Source organism: Paramisgurnus dabryanus, chromosome 9 (genome assembly GCF_030506205.2).
Source record: "Paramisgurnus dabryanus chromosome 9, PD_genome_1.1, whole genome shotgun sequence".
Lineage (NCBI taxonomy): Eukaryota > Metazoa > Chordata > Actinopteri > Cypriniformes > Cobitidae > Paramisgurnus > Paramisgurnus dabryanus.
Window position 1 is genome coordinate 9,477,105 of NC_133345.1, and position 23,840 is coordinate 9,500,944.

Sequence of the window (23,840 nt, forward strand, 5' to 3'; positions counted from 1 at the left end):
ATGGAGTAAAAACCTTAAAATAACACCTTTTAGTTAATTGTCTAAAAGGTGGGTTTAGAATTGAGTCTAAATTGTGGATTGGGGTTAAACTGTGGGTTTAGAATTGTCATTTTTGGGGGTGAACTATATACGCAATATAACATGCTTGCCAAGATACCAAAGATAATAAAAACAAAATCAAGATAATGAAAACTGTAAGTAACTGTAACTGCACTGTAAGTCTGCCAAATGCATGTAAATATCAACTAAAATTGTGCATATACAGAATTTCCAACATTAAATCTTCGTGTCAGATTTAGGGAACAGTCCAAATAAAAATAGAGATAAAAACAGCTTTAAAGGCCATTAAAACATTAGAGCCTCTGCATTTAACTTGGTCTTTAATTTTTATATCTCCGTTTTGTGGTGTCAGACGTCTCTTTGACCTGGTTTTCTCTATTCAGAACGAATGTTTATAGTTGGTGTTGCATCTTTCTTAAAAAAAAATAATGTAAAAATGTATTCGGGTCATTTTGGGTCAGGTACATTTCTTTGGACCCGAGAAGTACCGTATTTTCTGGACTAGAAGTCGCACTTTTTTTATAGTCTGGCTGGTCCTGCGACTTATAGTCAGGTGAGACTTGTAAGTCAGCATGAATTAATTTTGACATATATGAACCAAGTGAAAACATTACCGTCTACAGCCGCGAGAGTCCGCTATAGATGGGTTTCAGTCATGTGACTTTTTACGTCATGCCGCCATCTTGAGGACCTACCGAGTACCAGTAGGCTACTGACAAGCATTGGCTGGCTTGCTACGATTTACGGATTTCTTATCTTTTACTGTCTATGATTCTTATGGATACGGGAAATGGCTACGAAAGACAACATGTCGCACCTCGACTGTCATGAAAAGAAACGCGACTTTAAAAAAATATATCTTGGTTAGGGTGTGATGCCTACTCAATCCCTGATACGTTCTTCCAGCCGCTGTTCGCTGCTACCGAACTACCACTATTTTACAACACTAAGGCGGCGCGACACAACATGAAACTTTGCTCGAAGTATCACCTGGATCTCTACTCATGAACGCGAACATTGAGAACATTGTTTGTGTACACAGAGTTTAATAAAAAGAAAGTTTTGTACAACTGATTTTGGTTGTTATGGTGTCTGCTCGTCATCTCTGCCAGACGGAAATAATCGATTTCTGAATGCGAATGAATGAATCTCATATAAGGCTCTTTTTTCAACTAGAAGGTCAATATTGTTTTTCACTTGCGACAAAACAACTAATTATCATCTTACATCTTGGGTCTTGAGTCTGCGCAAGTAGCAATTTCGGGACCAGTCATGCGCAGTAGTGAGCAGGAAGTGAAGCCGCGAAATCAAAACCCCGCCCTCGCTCTCGCAGAATGCGCATTTCACACGATATCACAGCTGTCAATCATGACGTGACACCACCGTTTTTATATCATTAAATAACTAACTAAACACAAACTTATTTTAAAAACAAACATTTGAATTTACATCGGTGTGATAAAAACTACAATAAATGACATAAACCAGGTTCGGAAAAAAGAAGTGTAATTACATTTTTTTAGTTGGTCTCAAGTCCCATTGAATAACATGGGGAGGTGGGGTTTATGACCTATACTGGGACCAGTCACTGGGGGGCGATCGAGACGTTTTGGCTTCACTTTTCAGGGCTTGTGCGGCACACTTGGTGTTGGCTTGTTCTGTTCATTAAGCCTATTCAGCTTTCCAGATATGTTTAGTATGCTATTATGTATCGTGTAAATAACTGTTGTATTACGTTAACATACGGACACCTATTTAGCCTGCTGTTCTGTGTGCTATTGTTTAGTTGAATAACTTGCCTTTCCAGATTAAATGTCTGTTGTTTGGCTTCGATTTTGTGAAATAATTTTCTAAATAAATGCAACGCATAGTCCACTGCGACTTATATATGTTTTATAAAAGAGTTTAGGAGAAACTAATGAAATTTGGGTTAAATATGTGAAAATGAAAGGAAATCTATTCTAACTCAGTCCGACTTGACACAGTTTTTCAATCTAGTAGAAATGACCCTGTTTTTTGGGAGACTCAAGGGGAATCTCTGTTTTGGGAGAAGAACAAATTTCTCCCCAACACCTGTAGTCCAAAACACTGACTGCGAGTCACTGCAGCTGCTGAAATGAAGCCTTGAGGGATGATAAATTTAAAACGCTACCGTGGGGAGGATTCGACCCCGCTCACCTCCGTATGAATGATCTATGGTTCATTTTACAGTACCTTACATGACCTCCTGCTGTAGTCTATCAATGGTATCTTCTAGAGATTTGATCAAAGAATATACAATTCCTTCTTGTGGGAAGAATTACAGCAGTACTCTTTTTAATGCAAATACATTTATTCCAAAGTGTTTTTAGTGCACACTGCAAAACAGTAACAACAGACCAAGGCTGTTACGTTTACAATAATACAAAGTTATTAAATAATGCAGACTGGAGGTTATAATTGGACAGGAACACAAGTCATTCAGTCATCTGGGAGTAGCTGTCACACTGTTTCATGATGTCAGACTTATACATTAATGACCAACATGCTTTACCATGGCAACCAGTCTTGTTGTTTTGAGCATCATTAAGTATATTTGAGACTACATCATTGCATTGCATCACAATATTTTTTATCATAATGAACCACACTTTTAACACAACATGTTGCTTTAGGTGGGTAGCAGGTTAAAACCCAATCCACTAAAAACAGTTAGGAAAAATCTCTAATTTCAGTGTCCAAATACATTTACAGGATTGATATTAAAGGTCCATTGTAGGTTTTATAACGGTGCGATTTGTAATTGCAACCAACCTCAATTTCAAGAAGATACGGTAGCTGCCACAGGACAAACATGTCTTCATCTGAGACAACGTTATGACATGATCTGTAGAGCAGTTTGCGACTTCCATGTAAGGAGACCCGTGCATACCTGTCAACCCTCCCGTTTTGCCGGGATTCTCCGTATTTTACCATTCTTTCCCGCCATCATGCCATTTAAATAATTTCCGTTATTTCTGCTGAATTTTTAGTCTATCTATAAAAAATCCCACTAGCAGTATTTGATATTTGCTACATTCACCTTCGGTAAAGCAGGTGGCAGTATATCTGTAACATTTCAGCCAAACATCTGCCAATAAAAAAAGAAGAAGAAAAGCTTCCCAATTATGGGTGAAGGGTGATAAGCTGCGCGCAAAGCTACAACTGCCGCACGCATTAGCGCTCACGTCCGCCTGCGAGCGTACACAAACTTGCACATTTAAATGTTTGGGCTGATGCCTGTGACAAGTTGTGCATTTTTTTGTAACTTTGCGTGTAGGGAAACACTGCTGTTTGTGCTTTACTACTTAACTCAGAAGGTGTTAAGGAATGCAACATCTGTAACCTACGTGTATAAGAAGTCACTTGCACATGCAAGAGAGCCATACAAACGATGATACAAGGTATACACTGCAAAAAATGACTTTTTACTCGTATTTTGTTTTCAGTAGTTACAAATAGCAAAACATTCTTAATTTTAGGATGCTTTTTCCTGATGAGTAAAATTACCTAAAAAAAATAAGTCTAGTTTTTAGACCAAAATATCAAATTTAAGTGAATCAGAGTTTAACACAAGCGAAAAAATCTGCCAATGGGGTATACAAATTTGACAGTATTTTTTCTTGAATTAAGTGTTTAAGAAGACTTTTTTTACCCCATTGGCATTTTTTTTTTTTTTTTGCTTTTTTTGAGCACAAATTCACTTTAATTTGATATTTGTTGTTTAAGAACTAGAATTATTTTCTTAGGTAATTTTGCTCATCAAGAAAATAAATCTTGATTAAGAATGGTTAGATATTTGTGCTGACAACAAGACAACAATACTAAGAAAGAAAGTATTTTTGCAGTGTACCCATCTATTCACTTGCATAGTGTTAGGGTTCAGGAAATTTCCCTTATTTTAAAATCCCAATTTTGAACCCATGGTGTATGTACTGTAGATAAAAATGTAATTTAATAAAAACAATACAGTTCATTATGTAAGATCTTTATACACCACTGATAATATAATTATGTATATTATATTGCATTTCTGTCAAGAGATCCTTACAGTTACACAATGCACCTTTAAGATTCAAGCTTGAAACAGCTTCATTCTCATTTGGACTTTGCCATTTACCAGACAGAAAAACAGACACTGGAAAATACACCATTCATCAGTTTTTTTACTAAATCCACTATTAAAAATATCACGCACAAGCATTCACATCTGGCAACAACCTCTACAATCAAATGTTGATTATGAGGGACAAGCTATTGTGTAATTGTTTGATCTACAGTAGGTCTTCATCAAGTCCAACCTTGGCTATATCACTGCAACTGACTGCAATCTGTTCTCATGTTATTTACTCATAACACTGGGGAAATACAGCTATCATCACATAAGTGTAAATATTTATAATGTGTGCCATTTCTCATCGTTGCAAAAATAGGTCATTAATAAAAAAAGCAAGTCTTCTAATCCGCAGGAATGCCGAACTTATATGTGACACTCTCCACATTACGAACTCTCCCGACGTGGAAACTTGGACCTCTACCTTTACAGTCTGCATCAAGTGTTGGATTTCGAGAGATTTGGCTTTAGACAGCAGCCCTATTCTTTTTTTATGGCCTTATTTCATTTTCCATTTCGAGCGTCGACAGTTTGTGAGCAGAGAAGATATATTACTACTGTAGTCATGCCGGTGAAGGAAGGCAAACAGGGAAACCCTGAGGTTATATGGGTAGCGGAAGGTTGTTTACACACTGGCTCTGGATTTAAAGGCCCAGGACTGATGTTAAGAAGGGCTTCTAGGGAAATATTTGTGGCATCTGCTAAAGCCTACACTTCATTGTGTAAAACTGCACTCAGCCAGAGTAAAATTGTATAGACAAGCTCAAAGAAACCAAAACAAATAATTCAGCAAGCTAAAACTTCTTTGTTCATTTTAAGCAGATTCCTTAAATTACAGCAACAAAAACTGTGACGTGCAGTTTGATCTCAAATGCCTAGACCTTCACCTATAAGCTCTGGATTATTCAAGAGCTTTAAGAACATAAATCTAGAGATAAGCAACAGAAGGCATGCGTTCTGCAACGTGTGTGTTTGTAAGTGAAAAGGAGGTCAGTCTCCCCACACTTCCTATCTGTTGCCACAGAAGGCCATTCCAACACATGAGGTCATGGAGACACAGGGGTTCCCATTAGCAAAACACCACATCCATCTCCTGAGTTATAACTGCACCAACACCTCTTGGCCAAACTAAACAATGGCAGGAATAAGCTACAATGGCATATCAGGGGCTGTCTAAATCCAAACTAGCCTGAATCTACAGGCAGATAAACCTTATCGCTGCCTAAAAGTGTTCATACCAGGAAACATGTCAAATTTTTTAAACAAGATACCCGTCTTCTCTACCAAGAGCTGTTTATTTTAAAGAGCACCACTGGTCCGATTCAGGATTTTCCGATTTACATTTCCTTTTGTGTATTAGTACATGTTAACAATATATAAAAGGTACGTACCCTAAAGTAAATGATGACCCAAGTTACTGTATCGTCTCCAATGTAAATCAATTTTCTTGGACTACAACAAACTCATGGATTGTAGTCAACAGTTTACTTCCTGGGGCCGACATTATCATAATTCCTCTTGCTTCGGACTCAGCCTGTAGGTTATCGCCTGTTAGCATTGCATTGTGAGGTAATCTTTCAAACATGGTAAGGAACTTCACATTTCCAGCTGACCTCCTATTCAGGTCAATCACAATGTACAGATTAGCTGGCCAATCAGGGACAGAGCGCTTTTCAAATCGATGAGTTTTGTACAAAATCCATGCGTTTCAGGAACGGCTTATATGGATTATTCAGGGTATTAAGCTATTTCTTGTAACTGTTGAAATAAAATATAGAAATGTAACCAGTCCTACTCGTATCCGCCCTGAGCGAGATTCGAACCGCTCTGGTTTGGCATTACAGACACAGGAGCAGAAGCGCTGACAGTAATACTCCATTCATGATTTTACATTTGTTGGCACTATTGCGTTTTTGCATATATTACATTATCATTATTTTAGTCTGTTTATATTGCCGTTTGATGACCATTAATCATGAGAGAGATTCATTTCGGGGATAAAGAGGCAGGGATATAAAGACCAAAGGGGGGATAATCCCCCCCAATCCCCCTAGCAAATTGCACACTGTGCAAAGGTTTACATGTTAATATAAACCTATGTATGTTGTGTAAAACGTATATTTTAAAAAAGGTCTGTTATATACAACATTATTACTACAGTACATATGAGTATCAAGTAAAAAAGATTAAATAGCCTTTTCTTTTCATGAATATCAGCTGACGTCACTCACATCTCAAACTTGTCTTCTGCCATTTTGAGTACCTTAAGTGGTCGCAAAAGAACTAGAAGCTTTTGCTTTCAATATGTTGTTAGCATCAAAATAGTTTTTTTACAACACGAAGGCTCGACACAACATCATACTTTGCTCGAAGTATCACCTGGGTCTCTACACGCGTTGAGAACATTGTTTGTGTTCACAGAGTTTACTAAAAAGAAGGTTTTGAACAACTGACTTTGGTTGTTTTGGTGTCCTCTCACCACCATCTTGCCAGTCAAGATGTATCGATCTCCTAATGCGACGTAAGGAGGGAGGGGAGTAAAGATGGATAGCTCCTAAAGCATAGTTCCATATAAATGCACGGAAAATTTGTTGTTTTGTCGCAAGTGAAAAACAATATTGACCTTCTAGTTGAAAAAAGAGCCTTATATGAGATTCATTCGACACGAGCGAAAGTGACCGTTGGCAACCGTATGGGCGTGTCCAGCGATGCGAGAAAGTTACGAAAAGTTTAACTTTATGCAAATGTCGAGCGAATTTCGGGAGCGACTACCAATGAAAACAAAGTAGTGGAGTTCACGTCATCCTTCTCTCGTCAGTTACTGGCGTGGATGGTACTCATTTGTTTATGACAAGCAGATTTAGAAACGCCTCATTGAAAGAGACAGGCGACACACAGCGATAACGTCGCTGGCTGTCTGAACAAGGGGTTAGTGTTGTAGAAATAGTGGTAGTTTGGTAACAGCGGACAGCGGCTGGAAGAACGTATCGGGGATCGAGTAGGCATCACACCCTAACCAATATATTTTTTTTAAGTAGCTTTTCTTTTCGTGACAGTCGAGGTGTGAAATGTTGTTTTTCGTAGCCCTTTCCTGCATCCGTAAAAATCATAGACAGCAAAAGATAAGAAATCCATAAATCATAGCAAGCTAGCCAATGCTTTTCGGTACCCTGGTACTCGGTAGGTACTCATGATGATGGCAGTTGCTGAAAAAAAGGCAGAATGACGTAAAAGGTCACATGACTGATAATCATCTATATGTTACATATTAGCATTTTTCTTGTATTTATTTTCTACAAATTTTTTAAAAGGTTTATTGACCATGAGAAAAATTTTGACAGACTTTGGTATCTTGGCAGATATGAGCATAGTTTAAGACAGGAAAATTCACAGGTGAGATTACTGGGATCTTTTTGTCAGCAGAAAAATATGAGAAGCCTTTAACAAAAGACTCCCACAACAAAATGATTGCATTGCTGTCTAGGATAAACAATTTAGATTTCATTTAGGGAGGAATATAAGGTGTTTTTTGGCATTAAGGCCGGAGTATGGTGCTTTTTTACGCGTACGTGAGGGTCTGCGCATAGTCCGTCTGATGCAATTATCATCATCAGAGGTGCGCTCATACTTTACACAATTTTTGAAAGTATGCATGTGATATGTAGGCCACAAGAAGTATTGTAAGTTGTCGCAATGTGCATGCGTCAGCCCATCCTCATCCCATGGCGTCAATATTTGACGCCACTTGACCATGCGTCAATATGTTACGCGGAGGGTATACCCTTCGCGTCATTTTTTGACGAACTGGGGACTTCAATACTATTGAGTCCGTTGCATTCTCTTTCCTATTTTCGTACCATTTTCTTACCATTTTCGCGTCGGTTTAGGGTTAGATTTACATAAGTGTATACCCTCCGCGTAACATATTGACGCATGGTCAAGTGGCGTCAAATATTGACGCCATGGGATGAGGATGTGTTGCATGCGTCAAAACTCAGCGCACGTGTATGAGTAAAAAGAACTATACTCGTGTATGCATAAAAAAAAGATTTTTTAACATTTGTTCATGTCGTGTGGACTGACCTGCTGTGTAAATAAGGGTGTAATGACCCCGTTGAGTGTAAAAGGTCTTTGTGCTGGACAGGGTTGTTGCTCCAGTAGAAGAGAATGACTGCAGTTTGCTTCGCTCTGATTCAATATATTTCAGTATAAGACCTGTGATCTTCTCCCCAACGGTTCCACTATAAAGCGCCCTCTTCAACATACCTGACTGAGCCTCCTTAAACCTGAAACAGTAACATACAGTGAATACAGTAAACCTTGAATGAAACCAGTGCATGTTTGTACATATGAGTGTAATAAAGGGAAACGTGCCAAATCAAAACACTGTCAGAACAAATGGAAATCTATAAAAATAGAAAGATTTCATTATGTGTATGATCCAAATGATAAACAGGAACCTTATAGGTTTAAGCTGATAATGTAAAAGTAGCATTTTGTAAAAGACATCATATCTATATAAAAGGGCATGTGTTATACATTATAAAATGATGTACGAGCATCTCAATTTGAATTAGGAACAAAGAGGACATCTGGGGTTTGGTACATTAAGAATGTATGATATACAAATAATACTTCTAATTCATAATTTTAAAAAATCCATTCAAAATAAGACCCTCCAAGAATTTAGACATTTGTTACACTGAAAACTCATTCAAGCCATCTAAAATTTCTGCTTTTAATTCCAATTGTGCATGGTTTTACAGTCCATTAATATAATTGAAAGAACTCCGGTTAAAATTACATGAGAGCAACCACAAGAGATGAAGAAATCAATGTTCTTCTCACATTGCAGTGGTTTCCTGAACAACAGCATGTCCAAGCCGAACCAAATGTTGCAAGCTTGCTCCAAACCCACCATCTGCACTCTAAAAAAACAAACGGTGCTATATAGCACCAAAACAATTGCTTTGGATCGTAACGATAGAAGAACCATTTTAGTGCCATATAGCACCGGTGAAGAACCAGTGAAGCACCAGTGAAGCACCAGTGAAGCACCAGTGTAGAACCATATAGGGGCCATATAGCACCACATATGGTTCTACATAGCACTATATGGTTCTACACAGGTGCTTCACTGGTGCTTCACTGGTTCTTCACCGGTGCTATATGGCACTAAAAATGGTTCTTCTATCGTTACGATCCAAAGCAACTGTTTTGGTGCTATATAGCACCGTTTGTTTTTTAGAGTGTGACTCATCAAGTAAACATGACAGCGTTTGAGTAAAATATGACAGCAGCGAGCGCTTTGACTTTACAAATGACATCATCCTCGAATATTTATACAAAATTTAATGGGCACAGGTACACACACCACCCTGGAGTTTCATATTGCAGAGTAAAAGAAACCGCTCTGTACTATTACTCGCTAAAATGTCAACTCATTCTCCTCATAACTCACTTTAAAAACAAGCTGATGAGAGTCCATTAGTAAACAAGCCATATGAATTTAACACACAGCCACGGTCAGTGTCACACACACAATGTAAACACACATCCTAGCCACAGGAGAGGATGTGAGTAAGGCCTTACAGAAAATCATGACATAAGACAACTGGCAAGGTCCTAATACACGGCCCTGGAGATTTCCTATATTATAACATAACGACAAAGCAGTTCCAATTTAATAATTTTGCATGTAGACCATGGATCTCTTCACTGTGCTCTCTAAACCAAATTGGGGAAATTTATCTTAAAATGAGACCTATTTTGAACCTCAGTCAAGACCAAATACACAATATATGCTTTTGGAAAAGTCTACTAAACACTTTCTATAAGGGACATTTTTAAACCTTCCTGTATTGTGGTACAACCTCTTTTGGATTCTAAAAGATAAACATAGACCGCATGCCTTTCACACCAGACAAAAGTAAGCATTCATATCCAGATAAGCCATGGAAAAACAGCAGAACTTGGCTGTTTTTGCAACTATTCCCTCTGGGATTAGTTGCCTGGCATAGAGATATGCAAAAAAACTTATCATGCAATCTTGTTAATACTGTACAATGAATGTCATATTACAAAAGCTGCTAAAATTGTGGGAAAACAAAGCCTGTCAGCACTGGGTAAGCAACACTCTCCAGTCAGGTAGATCACTGAAGCGGACCCTGAAGCGGAGACTTTCAATAGTCTATTGTGAGCAAACTGTTTCCACGGGACCAGGCCCTTCCTTCCCAAGCTTAACATCGGAGGAGGACTCAACTGCTCAACAGTTGAGATCATGGCAAAGTCCAAGTGAGTCTTAACTACTTAAAACAGGCAGTAAAGCTCTTAAAGTGGCACATGGTGTTGAGTTTTACTATTTCACAGCCTAAAAAAGATTTAGAACCTAAATCTGAACACATCCAAATAAAATCTATTATTACTGGGTTGTAGACAAAAATTCATCTTGTCATTTTTGTTTAACATTATGAGTTCATTTTAAAAACCACATTGGACTATTTTCTCTAAGATCCAACTGGACAACCATGAACCACAACTGCCAATGTTCTTTCTATCTTTATTTCTATCTTGTTTTGAGAGCGAGTAGATCCATTTCATATTGGATACCAAAGACTTCTAAAGGACAAATCAATCTGAGATCAGATAAGGTGTGGCTCTCCAAAAATAATATTTTCCTTAAAACCTTTAAAGCGAGATCATGCTTTGTTCTTTCGCATCTCAACACAACACAAAAGACATCTTTAAATCAGAATCTGCCGCTTATTACAATTAATATGTCAGTTTAACAGTGAGCAGTCCATCATCTTGCTCAGATTTTTTTGCTTTGGCAGTACTTTAAGTGAGATTTTTGTGATAGCTTGATTTTTTTGCATTAGGGTGGAGAGCAAGCTGTAAAAAGATAAGGGTAACTTAAGGACTCTAGCTGTATAGAGAGAAAAATGTACTTAACATCATTGCATACAACTGTTACAGCTGCACTGTAAATCCAATGCAGAATGAAGTTAAAACAACTTTGTTATGCAAGTCAATTCAGCCTACCATTTTTGACTTGTGATAAGTTGACATAACTTATAAAAACTAGCTGAAATTGTTTTACGTAACTTGTTAAATTAAAGTAACATAAAAATATATGTTCATTTGACTTTTTTTACAACAGTCTGTGTACTTATTAAACAGAATGTATAGGCCTAAACATTAAAATACTTAAAGGAGCATAGTATATAGTGTGCAAGTATTGTGCTGCAGCATGTTAGCAGTGAGGTACAGTAGTGTGGGAATTTACAGTAGACCATGTGAATATGGAGTATAACAATGCCCTCTGTAGGCAAGATCAAGTAACAGACAGAATGTATTTTTTGATAAAAATGTGTGTATGTCCATTTAGGTCATACAGTAAGATCAAGAGAAAATTAATCATATGATGATCATGTTTACCAACCCATCAACATTAGGCAAATTTAAAGTATATTCTTCATCAAAAGTTACCATGTGTGTTTCATCTGCAGGACGGTTAGTGATTACGTGTGTTAATTTAAAGCTTCAATAAATAAAGAAAGAAAGACAACAATTTCATTTCAACAATATTATTACAGTCTAATGTGACTTCTAACGTAAACAGACCATGTGTACCGCATTCCTTAAAAGTGAAATGACTAGATTTATTATATAGGAATTTCAGAATAGCATACTGCCATCCTATTTCTGCAGTATGAGGCACATTATTTTGCATATTTTTTTATACTGGGGAAATACCCTTTTAATAAATACATTGTTGCACCTAAAGAGTTCATATTAGTACCTCAGGGGTACATATTGGTACCAAATGTATACTATTTGTACCTAAATGGTACGTATTAGGGCCTTTTATGGTACTGCTCCATTGACAGGGATCATCTTTGAACATTTTTTTAAAATCCCAACTAGAAAATTGGGTTAAATGTGTCGTGGAATGTAAAACTAGATTTACGGCTTGGATGAATAATAAGTGTTCTGTACATGGTAATGACATATTGTGAGATTGTATCCTCCTTCTTATGTAAACCTCGTGCAAACAAAACACCACTGGAAAAAAGGCAAATTTCAACATCGCCCCAACATTAAATTACACATTAAATTAATTACAATGTTGTTAAATGCGAGCCTCGCTGTGAAACAGCCAATCAGAGCAGAGCTCAATATTATTATTCATGACCATTCCAAATAAGGTATAAAAAGCCCATCCCATTCTGATGCTGCGTTTACACCAGCCGCGGTAGAGGCGTCAAGCGCGAGTGATTTCAATGTTAGGTCAATGTGAAGACGCGTTGACGCACATCTGGAGGTCTCGCGCGTCTAGTTCGTATGAATGGCGCAAATTGAGCTTTGGCGCGGTACATGCGGTACGAGCGAATGGTGTTTTTTGTGCATTTTGCGTTTGACGCGAACTTGCGGCTGACGCCCGAGTTGAAAAATTTAAACTTTGGCGTTAACCAATCAGGAGCCTGCTTGCTGCTGTGGCGGCAGCCCTGTCCGGAGTCACTCATTTAACACGAAGGAACGCTTGATATTGTCCGTGAGCAGTCACCCGGAGCTATACGACACAAGTTCTTATTTCTAAAGAGACAGGAATAAAAAGGACCTCAAACGCGGCTGGTGTAAACGCAGCATAAGGAAAAAATCCTAGGGTTGCAAATGGACAAGTAAAACCGTCTCTGGATCATTTTTGCACTTAATAAAGTCCAATACCTTCTATGTAGATATCAGAGAACAATTTAACATATTGTATCAATGCATTCTTTGGAGACCCATCATCTGAACTGGAGGGATAACATCAGAAATTTACAACACTACTGTTTAAAACGCTCATGCACGTGTACTGTGTTAAGTTCACTTACTTAAGTGGATCCCAGTGTAATGAGTTCGTCTTCCGTACATCTGGATTGGCATCTCTAGGAGCGCGGTCTGAGTCAAACATAGAGATGTTGTGGTGGGTGGTGGTGGACTCAGGTGTGGTTGTGATGGTAGAAACTGCAGTGAACGCTGATGTGGCTGCTGTTGAAGGTATGGTGGGAGCAAGCTGGGCCTCAAACCAGGAGCTTGGCGCTGAAGAACTGCTAGAATGTTCACATCGATGGCCGTGAAAGCCCGGGCGACACTGACAGATGTTTGTTCGACGACAAATTGCTTTATTATGGCATCGAGGATGACATCTTGCTAGTGACAAAAAGTGACAAATAAAAAATATTTATTGCATTGGCAAAATGTCTACTCAGTTTTTTTTTGTGCTTTCCCGCTAATTTTCACAGCTTTGCAAACTGGACTGTTGCAACTAATCTAGAAAAAAGTGAACAAAACTGCAAAACTGACAAAATGTACCACACATTTTCTTTTTTACCATTTTTCTGTCAGTTTTGTCCACATTTAAGGGGGTGTTTACACCAAAGCATTTAAACGCAGCTGAAAAGGTGACTGCATTGCCGTACTTTTATCAGTTGAGCACCTTTATTGCTATGATACTTCTGCTTTGTTTATCAGTCGTTGAACAATGCATTTGTTTGGTTGTTTTGATATCTGTCCCGCCCCTCCTCCACTGTGATTGGACAACCGAGTGAGAAGTGGTATTGACAAGATGAGCGTTTCACCCAAAGTTAAAATTTTTCAACTATCGTTGCTCGGTCTTAGGTGTAAATGCCTTTGTGTGCACACCCCCTAATTTGGATCAAAAAGTCTGGGACTGTGTTCCTGGTTGGTCTCCCCTGATAACAAGAAGTAAAACAAGTTTGAGTTGTACTGGCTCTTTAAAGGCACCTGGGTCAAAGGGTTAGTTATTAAAGTGTAAATCTACAGACATAAGGATTAGCCAGGTGAGGATTATCATGAAAAAAGCTGGATTATTTATGCTATAGAGATCAGGCTGCTTTAAGGGACCTCAACCTGCTACTGGCCTACAGTAGTAGTGTTGGCCTATTTAAGAGGAATGCTATAATGTTTAGGCATCTAGGTTTAAAAACAAAATGTATGTTTTTCCTGTTGAAACTGAAATGAATCAACTGTACATGTCTTTAATATAATTAAAAAAGCGACATTCGTCAAACACAATTGTTCAAAATATTCTTTATTATCATGGAAATACCTAAAACAATTTGAAGAACAGCGATATAAATATGTTTATAGAAATTTCCTGGAATAGTGTTTGTAATGGTACTTCTTATGGTGCGTTCACACCAACCACGTTTCAGGCGTCAAAATCGCTTCTACCGCGCCTTTGCCAGGGTTCGTACAAGTTTCGGAAAGTTTTTTTGAATACGGGTCCAGCTGACATTTTATGGGTAAGCCATACGTATCATATATCATATAGTGCATATTATATAAACAACACGAACATGTAGTGAATCATAAGTTATCCAGTCAGTTTTGTATAAAGTGTTGCATGCTTTGTGACTCGCTCCTCCCGCAGCTAGTAACTCTTCCTTCCAGATTTTTTGTACATTATCGGAAAGAATCGGTAAAGCTGATCTGTCTTTTAGAAATCCGATAAAACTAAAGACTCTTTGAGGATATGAAGGATGTAATGCTACTCTATAGGTTCTCCAGATTAACATCAGATACGCTTTAAAGGTCCACTATGTAATTTTTTTGTGGCATCTAGTGATAAGATTGTGAATTGCAACCAATGGCTCAGTCCACAGCTCACTCATCCCTTTCGAAACTCATAAAGAAACTATGGTAGCTGCACAGAACGAAAACAGGATAATATAGTTATGTAGATTATATTGCATTTTTGTCAAGAGATCCCTAAAAAAGATACACAGTGCACCTTTAAAGGATTTGAGCTGATGAAATTCTAACAGCTGTATGTATTTATTTGTAGAAACATTATAGACGACTCTTTGGAATCAAAAGATTAAAAACGTACTCACGTTTTGTGCATTGTCTGGTCTTGGGGTTGACTACCCATGAAAGGCAACACCTGCTGCCACAAATGTTGGGTCTGCAGAGAGAGTAAGTGAAAGTGAAACTTCATGTTATTAAAAACATAATAAGTAAAAAATAAAAGGCCAACCCTCTAGCAATGAGTCTTTTTTTAAAAACACTGACAGGGACAGTTAAGAAATATGACGCTTTTATTCCAGCTTTCCAGATTCCACACCGAATCAATCTGCCCGGCATTAATCGCGATTTAAACACCTCTGAAAGGACAGCTTTAAAAGACTTACAATCCGTGGCCCCGGGCCCCTTAAGATGCATTAGACTGGGTGAATAGGCTTGGGTCTAAGCTGACCCTTCACCCCGTGTTGTATTCAGCTTGGACAAATAGCGGCAATGAATAAAAACGAGAGGGGGTGTGAGTGTGTTATGGACGCCCCTCTCATTGGGCCTCTGCACGCAGGCACATGAGAAATATTGCGTTTCCCACAGTGGTGTTGGCAGCCTCTGCCGCGGCACTTCTCAGATAGGTAAACTTTGGCAGATTAAAAGTCTTCAGATACCCAACATCTGTTTGTCTTTGGCTTCTGGGAGTGAAGACAATAAGCACACAACTAACCATCCTGATCACTTGCTTGAAATGCTACACTCTAAAAACTGCTGAGTTATCTGGGTTGTATTAACCTATGCTGGGTTGTTTCAGCCACAATGCTGAGCTGTTTTAACTCATTGTTGCATCAATAATAAACATTTTCAATAAATTATCCCTTTTTGACCCAATGCTGGGTTATTTTATTAAGTTAATTCAAGTTATGTTTAGTGTATGCATAAACAGCACGCAGAACCCCGAGGACCTGAACCCTTTAAAAAACATTGGGAGAGATTTGCTTGTAAGTTACAGTTTGGGCCTACTTGTGTGTTCAAGTACGAAAGAGAGATAGGTGATGTAGTGTACAGTACAGTACAGTACAGTAGTGATGCAGATATTTTTACATAAAATTAGACCCAGCTTAAGTAGTAGCGCAGACTGTGCACAATGCACATAACAAAAGGAGTCTGTTACAGAAACATTAATATGCATCTATTCATCCTTAAACTGAAACCGTGCTACAACGTCTTTGTAACACTGAGCACTTTACATCGAGCTCTTTTACACCGTCCTATCTGTCTCATAAATCTCATAAATTTAGGCCTTGACCCTTCACTTGGCCCGCATTAGACCCAAATAGGGAAATGCCTGAACTGACAGAATAGAAAGCTACAGTCAGCTTTTATATCCCGTTTGGGTTTTAATGTGGAGTCGACACCTAAATGATACATTCCAGATTAGACCTGAGCAATGTTTACATAGCTGTGAGGGAAGTGACATTATGCACATCCCATTAAAGCTATGGTTCTCAAACTGGGGGGGTGGGCCTCCCTTGGGGGGGATGCGAGATAGTATCAGTTTTAAAACATTTTATAAAATGCATTAATTTATCAACAATTATCTGTAATTAAACCTCAAAAAAATAAGACCACTAACAAAGCAATACATTGTATAATTAAATATGTTTTATTTAATTCAAATTCTAAGTGAAATCTAAATTGATGCTTTAAATGCAAACTTTGATGATAAATAGATTATGAGAGTTTAGCTTGAATGGGTCGCATATATATTATGTAAGGCATGTCAAAGGATGAATAACTTGTTGGAATAGACTAATGAACAAGTCATACAGGTACAGCATGGACAATTTTCTGTATTTTTTATGCTTTTGTGATGCTTTTCATTTTTGAGAATTCAAAACTTCCAATTTTGTGTTCCACAGAAAGACATAGAAAAACATTTAAATAATTTTCATTTTTGCATTAAGGTTAGAAGAGTATTATTTATCATGCATAGCACTTATTTTAAGGACAATTAAAGTTGGCTTTTGGGTATCATCTCATGTATTAAATGTGTTTTTACCAGCTGTTTTTGCAGCTGCATTCACTCGACCTTCAGGCAACATTCAACTTTCTATTCTCCCTATGTGAGAAGACTGCAAATAAAGAAGCCAGTATTTCTAAGATGTCAAACAACTTCACATCTTTCCAAAAGTTAAACAAGCACCTCGAACACAGTCTTTAAAACAAAGAATCTAAATGAGCCTTTTGAATTAGAAAAAAATAAACCTAACTTTCTTGTGCTATCAAAAAAAAACAACTAATAAAAGTTTACGGTTTTCTTCTTGGTCCCAACTTTATCCCCTAGCATCCCAAAACAGAGGGCCATAGAGAGACTTCAATAAAGCTTTGACTGCAATCCTCGAGGTCAAACATGTGCATTTACTGCTGGATTATCACAAAGCTCCCACTTGCATGGCACCACCATCAATAAGGAAATAATAGTGTTTCTGTCCCCCTTTGAAATTTCTGAGGTGTCAAAGACTCTGTTGATGGGCTCTGAATAGGAGCCGGTTTCTGAAACTTGCCTGTTAACTGAACTGTTAACCTGCGTTTGGCCTGTTCGCATTACTGAACTCCACAACAACACCTCCTTTTCCTTTTACACACAGCCTGTACTTATATCCTCCCGACCGCCCGGCAAAACCCCGCTGCCCCACAACAGACACGTTTGGCCACAATCAATGTCCTTGGTTGACCTGTAGGCACAATGTGGTCCAGAGGAGGTGGGATTGTTTCAAAAGAGCAGTGGTGCATCCATGATGAACTTTTGCAATGGTTCAATGGCATGTTTCGCACCAACAATATGAATTTGTGAAAGCAAGTAATTTCCTGCTTTGGCTTAAAAAGACCAGTCACTGTGTTTCAGCTTTTGCAGGATAATCAGGAATTCCTCTCATTGCTTGAAGGATCAACACTTCCGGTGACAAAGTCTAGAGAAGCATTTGTGACCCAGTGTTTGAAGTCATTACAAGCTGAAGTCATTTTTTTGTGATTTACTGTTTTCTACATATAAGTAAAGAACATTGTGTGTTATAATTTTTATATTTTTAATATTGACTGAGTTAGATCGTGTCAAAGATTAAAAACAATGTGAAATCAGTACTTCGATGCTACAAATCCCATAACTAGATTATGAGACATTAGTCTGTTTTAATGGTGTTATGATAATTCTTTATAAAAGTGGTGAGAGTCTGGCCCAAGTTAAGTGATGTGCTGTCTAATGGAGCATATACAGTAATCTGCTTGTAAATGTGGAACACTTTCCCGAAATGGAGACAAAAAGGCAACAGTTTAGACCAGGACAAGTCGGGGGTTTGATGTCTGGTTAAAAGCATGACGTTTCTTCTTTTACAAGAATCAGTCTTGGGATCACAGTCAAAACACCTTAAAAGATGTATACAACCTCTTTCTAATGTATACATAAGGGACATCCTATAAATAAAAGTATTATATACATATTAAGCGTTATAAGCTCATAAATTTGACATCAACCAATGGTGTATGCAATTTTATGACTTAAAGTACTTTGTGTATGTGGAGAAAATCAAAATAAAGCAAGGAATAAAATAAACGTATGTCTTCTTGTTTTTTATGTTTATGGTTTAGCTCTAGCATCAGGACTACTAAAACGTATATATTTATATAATATAAATATATGAAGCTCAATTTTTTATTTTAATAAAGCATAATCATCTAAAAAATTATGCACAGGTTTGCTGATGAAATTCCTAATTTCACATACAGTAGGCTACATAGGCCTACATACATATGCATACATTTTTAAACACCACAGTTGTACAATGTGTAATTTTTGTGTGAAATAATGACTATAGATAAAACACTTACCCTTTTAAATCTATCTGTATCCTTGTGCTGGTCTGAGATCTGTGTCTCTGTGCTTTGCTCCGTGTTTGAATATTATTTGACATCTGATTACTGACTGATGACGAGTTTGCGATCGCGAGTGAAATAACGGCTATAAATAGACTTCCAGACATGCACAATGACAATCTCCTCTTTTCTGACATTGTTTTCCCAATCGTATCAATTTTCAGTTGATGAGCTTTCGTTTCTGAAACGGAGAGAAAATCACTCGTGCATGATTCATTCATTCATTGTAACGGCGTCATCTCCATCTCTTCAGTCTGTCTGCTGAAAATAGCTGGTGTTCAGACTCCATGAGTGACATGAATGGAAGAGATGCGTGAAAACTTTCAGCCAATCAGAATACTTGTGTTCGACGTCTGGCGGCACTGCGCAGAACGAATAACATCAGAAAATCGCGATAAACATTGAAAGCTTACAGAGCAGCCTGCTCTCTAATCGCTCTCGCGGCACTCTGATGTCATATGCCGAACTGTTTGCGCAGCGCTACATTATTCGAGCACATACGTTGTATATTACTCTATTTTAGGTTACCAAAAAAAAAACAAAAAGATTTTTATTGACATAATCCATTAACGTTTGTATTATCTTTGTACATACTATTAGCTGTTTTTATACATAAAATATAATACTTACAAAATGTATAAAATTTGTTATTCAGGAGCTGCAAAATGTGAATAGACTCAAATTTTTCCTTTTATTAAAGTGATTAAACTATGCATTTTTATTGTAACCCATATCAAAATTAAACCCCCACAGAAAATCTATCTATATATTGTATATACCTATACTTGAAACATTATGCTTACTACACACCAGACCATTAAACAAGGTAAATAACAAGGTAAAGGTGATATAAAGTCATAATTAAAAACATTCATTCATTTTTTTATAATCAAAGTGTTTTTTATATTTAGTTCTCAATTAGAATAAGCAGTCTGAATATGCAACATGCAAAGAAGGACTTTTAATTCTACTTTTATCGTAGACCTTAATCCCTCACAGCTATGCATTTCAACACAGTAAAAAAAGACGTATAAAACCCAACCTTCTCACAATTTGTAAATATATTTTAATCCTTTGCATTACTGAGTGGTGAAAAAGTCCAGATGTTTGCAGGTTGGTGGTTGGGTGTCTGGTCAAAAGTAATGAACTTCACACAGGAGTGTAAATGTACACAAACACCACCACTAGAAGATTGAGGACGATAGCAGAAACCCCGATAAGGCAGAATATTCTTTCTCCAGGATCTTTGTCATCGTCCTCTGTCACCACTGGCCTCTCCTCACTAGCGGCCAATGCTATGACCTGTGTGGGCTGTTCCTGTAAGAGAGGAGAGAGAGAATTTGGGAATATTCTTCAATCAACATTATTTCATCGCCTTTATTCTGTGATTTGATTTGCAAACACACATATTTCTGTCCTAAAATTCAGTGCTTTATCCATTTGAAATGTATTATAAATGGTCCAGTTTTTATTCAGTTATTTTAGTTTTGTCATGGCAAAGTTGTACATTTATGCAGTTTTTGACAAATTTGACAAAGTACTTCAATGTGCATGTGAATGCAATGTGAAAAATAGCAACAAATACATTTTCTGAGGAATATTTTTCTCTAAATGTGTGCTGTTGCTTGATATTCACTAGATGGCACTAAAATCCAGAGATGTTTCACTATACAGAGCAGGGCTGTGACAACATGCCCCAGTAAGTTAACCCAGACAGAATAAACAATTAAACAAATTAAAAGCACAAAAGTCATGAAACAGCAAAACTGTAAAAAGTAAAGTATGCCACTATTGTTGTTTTACATGCATAAACAATATGTTTAAAACCATCATGCAAAGATACAGTCAACACACACACAGAAAAAATCATTTAGATAAATAGACTTATTAGATTAGATTAATATAAAGGCACTTCACACACAATGTTTCTTATTTACTTTACCTGAAGTGTATTATCCTGAGCCATAGTTCCTCTGTTTTTCACACAACTGAACTGTATATCCCTTTCAGTCTTCAGATCATTCCACAAGCTTTCCTTAGTGTTCCTCTGGAGATCTTTCACAAAGAGTCAGGTTACACTCAGTGTCCCTCTAAATGAATGCAGAGTCCTTCTTCAAATATGGACTGCTTTATTATCTGCTGTGTACTGGTTTTGGACTGGGGTTACGATCAGGAATGGAAAGGCTCCTGCTGTGTCATTCCAACCTCAACAAACATTCTGTTGTCTAGTTGTTGAAGCCTACAGCCTTTGACTGTTGAGCTATACCCAAAAGGCCACGGAGACCATTGACCCAATGGGTTTCAAAAGGCTTTCCTTAATCGACAGGAATGGAAACTTGAGGATTGATTAGAGACAATCAATCTTCATTAAAGGAATCAATCACTCAAAAATGATTTTTTTGAATCACTCGTGACATGAGAAACTACTCTGTGGATTTATACTAGAACGTCCAAGCTGATCTTTGAGGAAAAAGTAAAAATTTACCATACTGTACCTGTCAAGCAAGAGTTTTTTTTTAGATGAATAATGATTTAAATTGTTGTATCATTTTATAAAGCTGTCAAACAGAATGGCTATGATCCATAAATAGTGCTTAAGTCATATGAAGTACTTTTGTGTTGCTTTATTAATTTGTCCTCAGTTATTTGTATTGATAATAATGAAATGTACTGGCCCAAAGTGAACAAAACAAGACCTATCTGATTGGCATTTGTTTCTCCTGGATCTTTAGGGACATGTCCTATGACTTTTAAAGGTATTTCCTTCACTGGAGAAACCATAAGCCCTCTGGACCAGACAAAATCTGACATAGGGTTAATTGCATAAGACCTTAGAAAGAAACTCGAAAATGTTATAATGGGCAATTACAGCTACTCTGAACTTACCTGAATGTATCCTAATGGGAAGCTGGGAAACAATTAAAGGCCACAGATCAATAATATAGCCCAGAGGTCAGAAGAGGAACAGACCATGGGACCAAGTGCCAGACAAGAAACATTAAAAATCTGTCACTCATAAGAAATTGAGTTTGAAAGTTTAAATTTTGAAATTAAAGTAACGTGTATAAGAGAGGTGTCCATGTAGCTCAACTGATAGCAAATTGTGTAAAAGGTTGTGGGTTTGATTTCCAGGGACTACATTTTTATCTTGTATGCACTTTAAAGCGATACTCCAGCCAAATATCAAAATTACCCATGATGTACTCACCCTAAAGCAATCCGAGATACACATGTTCATGATCTTTCATACGAACACATGGAGTTATTTTAGCAAATGTCTTTACTCTTCCAAGCTTTATAATGATAAAAAACAGGGATCAGGAAACAACTTTTGAAACAACTTTTTGAACTGCATCCATCCTTCACAGAAGTAATCCACAATGCTCCAAGGGGTTAATAAAGGACTTTTGCGAGTAATCAATGCAATTTTGTAAGAAAAATATCCATATAATTTTTATAACAAAATTGCATCAATTACCCACAGAAGACCTTTATTAACCCATTTAATTAATGTAGATTACCTTTGTGAAGGATGAATGCACTTTTTTGGGTTCAAAGTTATTGTGTTTATTTGGCTGGAATATCAAAGTCGCTTTCGATAAAATTGTCTGTCAAATATGTGAAGCTTTTTGTTAGTCCTGCACATTGTTTTCTATAAAGACTGAAGAAAAGAACAGAAATCACTATGTTTAATATGCTATTAAACCCAGTAATAGAGAAAAAAAAAATGAAGCTCATACTTTTGATAGAGCAGCTCTTAGCTGTCAGAGATGCATATGGGAAAGATAAACACTTTCTGGACTATGACAATATCTGAGTTTTTCATCAGTGCTACACCAGAGGGATGAGTATATAAGGTATATGCATATATAAGATATCCAGTGATGTTGCTGCATTATGCTGTATTATGTAACTGCATGATCTCATTAAGACAACTAGATTTCTAGATTTTCTGCAGAAAATGTGTGGGGTGCTTGCCCATGCAAAGCTACATGATCTTAAAGATACCACACTGTCAGAAAAAAATGGTCAAAAATGGTCCATATCAGTCACTGAGGAAGCAACCTTTCAAAAAGTACACATTTGCACCTAAAGACTTTGAGGTACAGTCCATATTAATACAAAAGAGTGCATATTAGTACTGCAAAGGTATACATGATGGAACCAAATGTATACCGAAATGGTACATGTGAGGGCCTTTTTAAAGGGTCCAGCCACAGTGACAGCTTGGGACCATTATGACCATTTTTTCTGATAGTGTGGAGTAAGATATTTTCTCTTAATGTCTAAGCACATTTTCATACCAGTTTGTTTTAAGTTAATTATTAGTTAGGTGCTAAGTTGCATGGCCACTTAATGTGTGAGAAGTAAAAAGAACTAGCATGATAGTTAATCAATAAAAATTGTGAAAAATGTTGCCTGTTAATCCAATGTTCTTTTATCATAGACCTATAAACGGTTTTATCAGAAGCACATGGTTCGCGTTTGGCCCCAAGTTAACTTCCGGCTAAGTTTGGTCCACAAAAGCCAATTGTTTATGTACTGTATATGAAAGATCAGTTCTTGTAGAGTAGTGCTCTTGTATTTAAAACTGAAATCGTTTTGCAGTACCAAATGATGTTTCTGTCTCAGTTAACGCCTATGGTTAAATTCAAACATAAAAATCCATTAAAACAGAGAATCCAAACAGAAGGTCTGTGTAAAAAAATAAGGAAACAGCCAAAAGGGCTGCAGGATCTTCTCAGTCTGTATTTTGAGAACATACTGTTCTCTGCGTCTGACGTACCTGGGACAATGTGTACAGATGTGTAGCAGGCAAGCAGATCTAAAGACTGAGATATCGCCATGGTTAAGTTGATATAGAGGTAAGGCCTGATTAGGGAATAAAACATTCCCTGGATCCGCCGTTACAGACACA

At 37.3% G+C, this 23,840-nt stretch overlaps 1 protein-coding gene across 1 annotated transcript; it reads right to left on the reverse strand.

The window, feature by feature from the left end:
- Window positions 1-7,330: 7,330 nt before the first annotated feature.
- LOC135769443 (uncharacterized) lies at window positions 7,331-19,134 on the reverse strand. Its single transcript, XM_073815649.1, has 5 exons — window positions 18,878-19,134; window positions 15,094-15,164; window positions 13,069-13,387; window positions 8,276-8,478; window positions 7,331-7,398 (listed from the first exon to the last, which is right to left on the reverse strand). Exons 1-5 carry the CDS (start codon window positions 19,057-19,059, stop codon window positions 7,331-7,333), a joined length of 843 nt encoding a protein of 280 aa, XP_073671750.1. The 5' UTR covers window positions 19,060-19,134.
- Window positions 19,135-23,840: the final 4,706 nt, after the last annotated feature.

Coding starts and splice junctions, on each gene's coding strand:
- LOC135769443 (XM_073815649.1), bottom strand. CDS start 19,059: ATGTCAGAAAAGAGGAGATTGTCATTGTGCATGTCTGGAAGTCTATTT. Junction 15,165..18,877: donor ATACAGATAGATTTAAAAGG/GTAAGTGTTTTA, acceptor CTCTCTCTGCAG/ACCCAACATTTGTGGCAGCA. Junction 13,388..15,093: donor GACCAGACAATGCACAAAAC/GTGAGTACGTTT, acceptor TTTTGTCACTAG/CAAGATGTCATCCTCGATGC.